General features: G+C 40.5%; 2 protein-coding genes across 2 annotated transcripts; both read right to left on the bottom strand.

Moving 5' to 3' along the window:
- Positions 1 to 1,870: 1,870 nt before the first annotated feature.
- LOC146609382 (free fatty acid receptor 3-like) lies at positions 1,871 to 2,833 on the bottom strand. The gene has a single exon (XM_085346482.1). It carries the CDS (start codon positions 2,831 to 2,833, stop codon positions 1,871 to 1,873), a length of 963 nt encoding a protein of 320 aa, XP_085202608.1.
- Positions 2,834 to 8,725: 5,892 nt separating this feature from the next.
- On the bottom strand, positions 8,726 to 9,703 carry LOC146609381 (free fatty acid receptor 3). The gene has a single exon (XM_085346973.1). The coding sequence runs from the start codon at positions 9,701 to 9,703 to the stop codon at positions 8,726 to 8,728; it is 978 nt and encodes a 325-aa protein (XP_085203099.1).
- Positions 9,704 to 10,633: the final 930 nt, after the last annotated feature.

Here is a 10,633-nt window from a genome sequence, read left to right as displayed (position 1 = left end):
AACAGAGCGCGTTGTGTGTGACATCTTCTTTTGCGCATGCGGGCCGCTTTGAGCGTTCACACTAGAGCGCGTTTGCTGTCGCATTTTATTTGTAGTGTGAACGAGCAGACAAAAAAAATCGGATTTGATCAAAAAATCGGAATTGAGCATTAAGACCTGCAGTGTGAACGTAGCCAAAGTGCTGTTGCATCCAAATATGGATGGACTTGCCCTTTCTTTGTAAATCAAGGTGTTGCTCTTTGCAGAAACATTACAAATACTATGTTGTTGTTATTGTGATATCGAAAAATGCTGCTGTAAAATAAATCCCATTAGCTGCAGTCCTAGCTAAACTAATAAACTAGCTGAGCTCTTGGTATGCACTAGTATCTTACTACGCAAGTAATTAAGTAGTAATAAAAGCAGTCCAGAGCAAATGTTTTCAAAATGTATTTCCAGTTTTCTTTTAAACACGTTAGTATTTTTACAGTGCATTATTCGTGTTTGAGGTATTTCTACATCCATGCAAAAACCATGTAAGTAGTACTCAAACACACCTGCTTCCAGCATTCAGCCTGACGGCTCAAAATAAACTTTGTGCACACTGAGTGCAGTGTATACTTGGATACGATAAAGGGCTATGAGCTGTGTGCATCTCTGCACCTGCGCACGAGTGCGGTGTTCATTATTATTGACAGGAAATGGCCTGAAGTCGGTTATCAGTTACTGTCTGAAGTCTCTGCAGAGCACAAATACACACACTTTATAACTGTGTCACTACATCCATGTTTAATCTGTGTCTACACTTCCGGGCCGTCTGTGCTCATAACTTCATATTAGCTCAGCAATGTACAGTCTCTCCGCTTCCTGCCTATATGGTCTAACGTGGGTTTTTTAATTGCTTTATCTCTATAAAACACTTATCTTTAATTAAACGGTGTCCTTGTTGAACTCTGAGTGACATGAGTACAGCACAGTGTATACAGCAGGTGCTCTGAAGGGCCCGTTTCCTGCTACATTTATAGCCAAAAGACAGACGGAGTGCACCTTTAGCCTCTGAGTAAAGATAATAAGCTTTAACTTTATAACAGTCTGGACCTCCATAGATTACCATTCCACCTGAGCAAATAACTAAAAACAAACAAAACACCTTTAGCTATTACTGTATTTAAAGTGTAATGATAAAGAAGTGTTCTTTTTCATCATTAAAATAATAACTTTCATTTTCAAAAGCTGGTCCACAGATCTCAACCAATCCAAAATGGGCTTCCACAGGGCTCCGTCCTTGGCGCACTTATTTTTGCATTTTTCTAATAAGTTATTTCTCCTACTCAATTTTTCAGCATATTATCCACCTAAAAAAAGACAAAACTTCATTTAAAATACATTATCCTCCTTTGGAGAGTTTTGAAACATTTATCAGAGTTTGTTTTCATAGCTTCTTATTTCTTTGGTTGTGTAGTTCTACTAGTTTGGTTTGCAGACTGTGTTTATATCTAATTGTTTTCATTTTCTCAGATCTTAATCACAATAAGACCTGATTCAGGGGGAAAAATAATAATTACTGTATTTTTAGGAGATAAAACTAATCTACTAAACCAGATTTTTCTTTAGCTCTTATTTAAAGTCCTATTTAAGTTGGTAACGAAATACTATGGTCATTTATGACATCAGTTTATAAAATCAACAGTAACACAGTTAACACACATGACAATACAGAAATTAATTCATATCACTCAAACTCAGCTTTAAATATTTTACCTTAAATAAATTAAACCACTGACACCAACAGGAACTGACTCAGTCTCACAGTGGAACAACATTTCCTGGCTTTTCATTTTGTCCATATCTTTTGTATAAAATAAATACGTTCAGAATTTCTCTAGAACTTTCAAGAAGGTTCCGCTTTCTTGTATTTTTCAGTTTCTGGTTTCTGTTGAGGACGGTGTTGAGTCTCTTCACACCGCAGGATGTGCAGCTTTGCTGTGATGTTCCTGAAGCAGTGCTTTAACATGCTTCTAACGGCTGACGAGGACAAGTAGAAGATAAATGGATCCAGGCAGGCATTTAAGGTGCTGGAAAGCAACGCCACAGTCCTCCACTCCTGATTCTCCTTATTGACAAAGCCTACCACATGGGAGATGTTGTAAGGACCAAAACAGACGCAGAATACGATCAGTGTGCCAAGAGCCAGACCAATGCATCGCAGCCTCCGCCGCCTGCTAATATTTGGGATACGGGACAGGATAAGGATTAGGTTGACGTAGCAGAAGCAGCAGATGATGAAGGGGATGCAGAAGAGGACGAGGAAGAGCTCGAGGCGGAACGGCAGCAGGATTGCAAGCTCTTTGTCGGAGAAATTCAGGTAGCAGCTAGGTGGAGGTGTGGCGGGAGTGCTGCCATTGGTGTGTCTCCACTGGAGGTAAGGCATGATGTAGACGACGATGAGGTTCAGAGACGTTAGCAACCAGAACATGACACAGGCCAACAAAGCATAACGAGGCCGCCGATGGAGGGAATGCCTGATGGGGTGGGCGACCCCTAGGTAACGCTCCACACTCACGGCGGTGAGCAGCAGGGTGCTGTTGTAGATGGTGACATAGAAGAGAAACCCAGTGAAGGGACAGAGGGAGTAGGGCAGCAACCACTCCATGTCATCAAAGGCCTCCTTCATTTTAAAAGGCAGCAAAGCCAGGAAAATCAGGTCGGAGATGGTCAGGTTGAGGAGGAGGATGTCTATCGGGGTTGGCTTGCGATACACCTTGCGGCAGAAGGTACCAAATGCCAGGATGTTGGCGGGAACTCCCATGAGGAAGGTGATAATGTAGACAGAAAGCAACAGATTGTATGCCATGGTGTCTTCTTAGGGACACACTCTCACAGACACTGCAGGGAGGAAGAAAGCAAGTTGTGATCAAGTAGCACCAAAGACTCAGAAACAGCTCATACTTACATTTTTCTTAACTTTACATCAGAAAGAAAGAAAGCTTAATAGAAAAACAGCTAATATATTTCATCTGCCATAGAGATGTGAATGTTTATATAACTCCATGCATCAATATTAATAAGTCAGTTTATCTTGTTTGCAAAGGAAACCAGTTCTTGTCTTTTGCATTTGTTTGTTTTTGTTTTTTAAGCTAAAATGTTTAAAAAATACACAAAAGAAGGTTTTTCAGAAAGTCATCAGCCTGCTCTTTCCTTGCCACTACCAGGTAAAGGCACTGAACTTTGGCTTTAAACACAGAACAAATCAAGCAGCGGTCACAACAGCACATTATCTTCTCTAAAGCTTCACACGCTCTTTGCCATCAGATTCAAACATTTGCAAATAATAATTTCCGTAAAAGAAAAGAAAAAAATCCACAGTGGAATATTCTAACACATCAGTTGATTGCTACCTTACCATCTAGAAAACATTTGAATTTAAAGATGCACAAATTTGTTTTTTCTTATTTAAAAGTAGAACATCAGAATTAGTGTGGTGTATGAAGTGTCAACGTTTTTTCTGGGAAACAAAAAAAAAAGGAACTGGAGCAACTGGTGAGCTCTCTGCTACAGAGGAATAAAATACTTTTTATTCTTCTTTGCAATCAGAAAGAAACTCCCCCAAACTTTCTAACCACACAGACTTTTAAAGCTGACTGTTAAAAAGTAACAAACATCTGAGTCCATTTGGCTCAGATTTACCTGCAACATCTTATTGTCAAAGAAATGGAGAAAGTGGGACAAAATTTCTGCATATAAAGACATCCAGAAATAAAATACGCCCCGTCCGAAGTTAGCTGGAGATAAACTCACCTCACTCAGGCTTTGAAATCCAGCCTCTCCATCACAGAGTGCTCTGTAGTGCTGCAGCTCTCTTCACCTCTTGGAAACAGACTGTTTGATCACATCACAAGACTGCCCCTAATATTGTCATCCTTCTGCGCCTACAGTCTCTCCTTCGCCAGCGGAAATTTAATAAACTTCTGGACATTTCGTTCTCACCATTCTCCAAACATCATCTCCCAGCAACCGCTGAGAAGCTCGGCGCAGCGTAGGTGGAAATGATTAATCAGAACTTCTCGTGTAAAAGGCCAAGGCACTAACAAAGAGAGGAGGAAGATTGTTTCCTCTCTCTGCTCTGCTGCGACCAGAGAAGAGAATTTACCTTTTTTTAAAAAGCAAAAAATTTTTTTCTATATCAACACATTTTGGCAAAATGCTGCAGTTTTGCAGAGGAAGCTACACTTTCCTTTTCTTCATTTTTTCGTTGTCGGATCCCACAAAAAGATCTGTAAGTGCATTAAACTACAAGATACCTAATTTTGAAATCCAAGTCAAAATAAAAAAGAAGCCGTAAAAGTGCTTCTTTTTGAGCCACCCCTGATTTCTTTAAGTTTTCTTCAAGTTTCATCTTTCAAAGTTTTTCTTTCAGTCCAGTCCTTGTGCCTAACCATTTTCAGAGGGAGGAGTGTTTAGTTTATTTGTGTTTTGTTCTCTTGTTTTCTTTTAACACTGACCTATGAGTCATTCAAGCAGAAGAAGGCACCAAATTCAGGAGATGAACCAGTGTTGTGTTTACACAACTAGTTTTTAATTGTTTCACTAGGGAGCGCTGATCCATTTACTCTTTGCCAAACCCCCATCAGAAATAGTCTCAGCTCTTAGGCTGCCAGTCTTAAAGGAGGGAAAAGGGGAGAAAAAGCACAGGTGTGCCAAATTACACAACAACTGGTCTGAAAATCAGTTGAAGCAAGTGCGATAGAGTGATGAATCCAAATTTTGTACATCGTATTTCCATTTTATGGCACGATGACTGTCCAAACTCACAACTGTTATCCCAGCTGCTTTTGTGACAAGTAAAAGCAAGCAAACATTTACTGAACCATCCATTTACAAATACATGATTAAGATAAAGCAGCACTATTTCAACAAGGTCTTTTCCAGATTTAGTCTGTTGTCATTACTCTCACAGGGGCTTTAGTGAGAGGACCCCAAAACAGAGAGGAGCAGTTCCAATAAACAAAAGCTAGCCATTTAAAAGTCCAATAAACAAAATAGTAGAGTCCAAGTAGAAGTCTAAAAGCAAGACAAATAAAATCCACACAAGAACACATACACAGCAGAACAGCAGACAACTCTACAAAGGATGGGGGGAGGACTATTTATACACAGACTGCTAATCAGAGGAGTGGAAATATCAGGAAAGAAATGAGACATATTTCAGGGTAATCATGCAGGAAGAAGGGGCACAAGAGATAAACACTATCAAAACAAAGCAGGGGATCAATAAGAGCTGCACTGAAATAAGGACAAACATATAACATGCATGAACATAACAGAAGAGGTGACACAGAGAGGTATATAATGAGTCCACAAACACACTGAAGACCCATGATGCTCTGGAATAAATGATAAACAAACCCTGAACCATCAATAAAACTACAAACCAAACAGAGAACAGGGATTAACTGTGGGGTCTGTGACAATTACATGTACATTAAAAAACATGTACAGACTCCAGTAATGACGATGGAATTGAATTCTTAATGAAGCAACTTGGGATACAACAAATTTCGATCTGATCTGATAACGTTGGAGTTAATTAATGATTTTTCAGCAATCCAGTGAGGTGGGCCAGTTTTGGGCCACGTTTAACACCTGGAGTGTAGCAGAACCAGCTCTGCTTGCAATGTAAAATATAATAAGGTGGGTTTATTAAAAATAATGAAAAATATTTTTTTCTAAAAATATGAAGAGCCTTGTTACTGTTGCCTAACATGAAGCTTGTCAGTCACATTCCTGATTGCATTTCACTTATAACTTCAGCAAAGTTAAAAACAAAAATATGAAACGCATATAATACATGAACAACGGCTGTAAGCTGGTTACACTTTTTAAAATGTTTCTAAATCCTCACTTTTCTATTCATTTCCAGATTTACCTGAAAGTATGACTTTGAGTCATTTTTGATGTCATATACGGCACCAAAAATTCAATAATAGGGATTAAATAAACATGATAAAGACACAGATGGTTTGGTTTACCTGACGTGATGTGATCAGTCTGCTGCCCACTTAGTCCTTCAGCTCCGCTGTGCTCTAACACTGGGTGTGTTTGTGTCTCAACCCCTCCCACCAGCCTCTCTTTTTATATCACTTCAGAGCACATCAAATCTCTAAACAACAAGGATTTATGTGCAGGACAGCGTCAGATGACCCCAGTCTGATGTGCATAAGTGGAAGCTGAACATTATAGGCACATTAAGACCAGATGTGTTTATCATGCGGTGGCTCGTATACAGTAGCGCTGAACGCGAGCCAAGAGTCCGAGTGTTTATTTGGAAATTTTCCACTAAAACCTTTGCATGCAGGTTATCCAAGAGGAACACAGAAGCTTATCAACACGTGTGTTTTAATTGTGTTTTAGTCTGTATGTTATAATTTTTTATTTTTACTTTGCATTGTTTGTATTTATTTATTTTACTTAATACATATTGGTTGGAAGTCTGTTAATTTATTATTTTTTATTTATTAAACACAAAAGTACAGCATAATTTATAACTGAGATATGTATGTATTACATATCTCTTTATTTAAGTATTATCATATGTGTGTAGTGTATTTACTTAAACAGTCTATGTTCTTTTAGCATGCTATAACAAAACAGGTGTTTCCTGAGACCCAAGCTATTGTTTAGGAAGGATCTTTAATTTCTACTAGCTATTTGGGATTAGTGTTACCTGATTGGTGTAACTCTAAGCATCTTTTTTGAACGTTAATAACATTAGTAATTTTTAATGTCCTCATATGAAGACAACGGGTTTATTTACAGCATCAGACAATAAAGTCACCAAAGTATAGCACACTTTAGCCACAGCTGCCCTGAGGCTAAAGTGTAGCTTGCCTCCACCAGTGTGTGAATGTGAGAGTGAATGAATAGTGGAATTGTAAAAGTGCTTTGAGGGTCTCGAAAAGCGCTATATGAATGCAATCCATTATTATTATTATTATTATTACTTTATTGACCAGGAGGAAGTATAAGGTTCAGGATGAGGACACAGGGTCTCACAAAGGTGACAAACTAAAGAGAAAACTTGACCCTAACACTGTTCTGCTGTGAGGAGTGTAGTTATCCCATTAGAGGGATATGTGTCCTGTGATGAAACATATCTATTATAATGGGAATCTTTATTCAATCATTATATTTTTACAAAGTTGTTTTGCTCTTTTTAAGACGTCTTCATTAGTCAGTCTGTCAGTGCACGATGACTCACATCTCTGCTGAACTGATGGTGTTCATAGGTTTCTTGTTTAATATCCATACTTACATGAGGACAGGTATTGTAGGCATCTAGGACTTTCTTTGTTTTCTTAAAGCGAAATGGACTACGATCACTACAAGAGTCTGCCCCCGGATACACTTTACAAGCTTTCACTGAAGGCAATGTCATCTATTTCCAATGATATAGTGATTTTGCTTTATCTGTCCAATAAGATGCTGACCGCTTTTATTTCTTGATCCAAGACTTACCTCTCATCTCCAACTTTGCATTAAAGTCACCCGTGATTGATCACAAGTCAGATTTATTATTTTAAATTTTCTGAAAAGACAAACAACACAACACATTTGTAAACACACTGCTTTATTAGTCAAGAGACTCAACTTTTCAGGAACTGATCAATTTATGCACAAACAAAAAATTTATGATGTTCATTTAAATGTAATTAATTTCAGACATCATATTTTTGATAATTAAAGTTTATCAAAAAGCTGTTTAAAACACACACACAGAACACACATCACACACGCCACACACACACACACGCCACACACACACAAACTCGTTTTCATATCTTAGTGAGGACATGTTTTTAACATAATGCTTTCCCCAGACACTTACCCTAACCTTGACCCTTAGACTAAACCTAACCATAATTTAATTGTAACCCTGACACTAAAAACACATTTTGAGCCTCAAAAGTGCCTTCAAACTTGAGGGGAAGGGCACTTTTTCCCAATAAGTGACTATTAGTCCCCACAAGTAGTGGGGACTAATAGTCACTTATTGGGAAAAAGGCATATTCTGTCCTCAAAAAGATATCTAAACATGTACACACACACAGGTGTAACTAATAACATTAAAGATTTGTTTCATGTTGCCGTGCTGATAATTCTGCCACTGAAAATCAAGGCAGCTGTGTTGTGATTAGCTTCACCTGTGAGAAATGTCTTATAATACTGAACACTTTCCAAAACATGACAGATTTTAAAGTGAGCTTTTACAGCTTGAGACACCAGATGGAGCCATTTAAAATCAGCCGATAAACATTCCTCATGAAATCTGAAATAAAATGTTTAAACATACACAGTGTGCCTGGTCAAAAACAATGATTTCACATACTATCCACACATCATTTTAATCCAAAACAAGGATGTTACAAGAATCAGCAAAACATTACATGTGACACAGCAGTACCTTACAGCTGTATTCAGTCTGCAAAATAGGCTTTTACATCATCTCTTTTCTTTAGAAACATTTGGTCTAAACAGGTCGTTAACGCCTGACGACACAAAGCTTTGAAGAAGTCAGTCAGCTCTGAATTAACTTCATGTAGCTGGACAGTCAGTGTGGAGGAGGTTTACTGGGTCTGTTTGCAGAGGTTACTGGTACATGAAGAGTGGTCATATCAGACTAAATGTTTTTGCACCATTTCTTCTTTTGAATTTGTTGCACAGTCTCCTTGTGACACTCTCAGGTCATCTAAGCCCCAGGTTTGCTCCCCTCAGATGGGACAGTTGGTGGTCTAACTTTTGAAGCTTCACTGACGGCTTTACACCGGTACCGAGAACCCCCCCTGTGGCTGAACTGGCTTTGCCGTCCACAGATTCTTCCCAAGATGCCTCTTGACATGACTGGAGATAGCATCAGCATGACCACAGGGTCCAGGAATACGTTACAGGTGCTCGTCAGCATAGCGTACGTCCTCCACTTCACGTTCTCCCCCATCACAAACCCCACGACGTGTGAGGCGTTGTAGGGTGCGTAGCAAACCACAAACACAGCGAGCGTGGACAGCGCAACAGCCAGCACTCTTCTTTTTCCCATGGGGGACAATTTCGAGCGCCACACCAGCGTGACGCAGCGCATCGTGCAAAAAGTTGACACAATCAGAGGCAAAAGAAACAGGGTGATGGCCATCTCCAGGCGGAGTGGCAGCAGCACGGCCAGCTGGGACGCACTAAAAACTTCATAGCAAACTGAGGAGTTATTACCTGTGGAAACAAAAAACCCCCCTTCTTCGACCATCACGCCAGGGCTGAGGTGTAGCACCACCAACAGCCACAAGACAGCGCTGATGATGCAGGAGTTACGAGCACAGCGCCATCTCTTGTAGACAATCGGGAATGCTATGCTGAAGTAACGACCCGCTGTTACAGCAGTGATGAACAGACAGCTGCCATACAGGGACGAGAAGAGGAAGAAGTTGTAGACAAGACACACGGGAGCAGGCAGCCTCCAGTCCTGAAGCAAAGTCTCCAGAGTCTTGACAGGCAGCCAGACTAACAGCCCCAAGTTGGCCAGACACAAGTTGAGGGCGTAGACCACGTTGGGTGTGGCACCATGTTTACGAGCCTTGCGCATGTACACAAAGAAGACGAGCAGGTTGGCAGGAAGGCCGAGCAGAAAGGTCAAGATGTAGATGATGAGAGCAATGCAGTCCTTGACAGCCAGCTGCATCTCTTCAGATGAGTTCACTAAACTGGTAGCACCGCCTCCAGTTTACCATGACATAGTTTGAAGGTTGAAGAAAAGTCCTGCCTGGAAATATGCACACTGCTGACCTTTTGTCCTCTCCGTTTATCTACAACGTCTTTAAAACAGCAAAGTCTCCGTTTGGAATGTTTTCCGAGGCGGTAAAGTGGCTGCAGAAGAGCCGGGTTTCTCTCGCCATCATGTGCACAAGCAGGTCTGAGGCACAGAGACAGGTGATGCCAAAAAAAAAAAGAGGTGGTGGCCACAAATGGGAGGATGTGTATGGGCACACAGGGGGACGAGGTTCATACGACATCATGACAGAGATGCAGATAACAAGACGTACTCACCCATGCAGAAGCTAGGGGGCATTTAGCCGGCACCAGGCCACCTTAATTGCCTTCTCAGTGAAGGGCAACAGACAGTTAGCATCTGGGCCCTTAAGTGAAATGATTCAGAATAATTCAACCTGTCAGGAAGCACATGCCCATCCTCTTAAATTCAAGGCTGTGTAAATGAACTGGAGGGCCAGGCAGTAAAGTCATAAATGTGCTGAAAACCGATGGTTAGTGCGAGCAGAGGATGGGTTGGGCTTTGGGAAATGGTGATTTGTTTGTGACATGAAGGCACTTTGAACAGTTTTATGGTGGACGGTGTTTTCCTTATTGTGGGTGTTCTGTGTGTGCATGTGGGAAAGTGTGTTAGGCGAGGTGGGTGTGTCATGCGGGAGGCTGCTGGTGAAGAAAATGGAGCAGAAAATTCACTCGACAATTTTTTTTTTCTAAGAATGGAGCTGCCGCCATTCAAAACACAGCTATTAGGTGTTTGATCAGTCTATTGATCCAGTCTTTAAAACCAACGTCTACAGCGTCCAGTCTTCGGATATTTGATCTGAATGTTTGCAATGAACTGACG

This window comes from Diplotaxodon limnothrissa, linkage group LG22 (assembly GCF_057381915.1).
Source record: "Diplotaxodon limnothrissa isolate DT_005_m linkage group LG22, D_limnothrissa_male_GT1.1, whole genome shotgun sequence".
NCBI classification, from domain to species: domain Eukaryota; kingdom Metazoa; phylum Chordata; class Actinopteri; order Cichliformes; family Cichlidae; genus Diplotaxodon; species Diplotaxodon limnothrissa.
This window is presented reverse-complemented; position numbering and strand designations above follow the sequence as displayed.

Bases quoted from the DNA above. Each gene is read 5' to 3' on its own strand.
- LOC146609382 (XM_085346482.1), bottom strand. From the start codon at position 2,833: ATGGCATACAATCTGTTGCTTTCTGTCTACATTATCACCTTCCTCATG.
- LOC146609381 (XM_085346973.1), bottom strand. From the start codon at position 9,703: ATGCAGCTGGCTGTCAAGGACTGCATTGCTCTCATCATCTACATCTTG.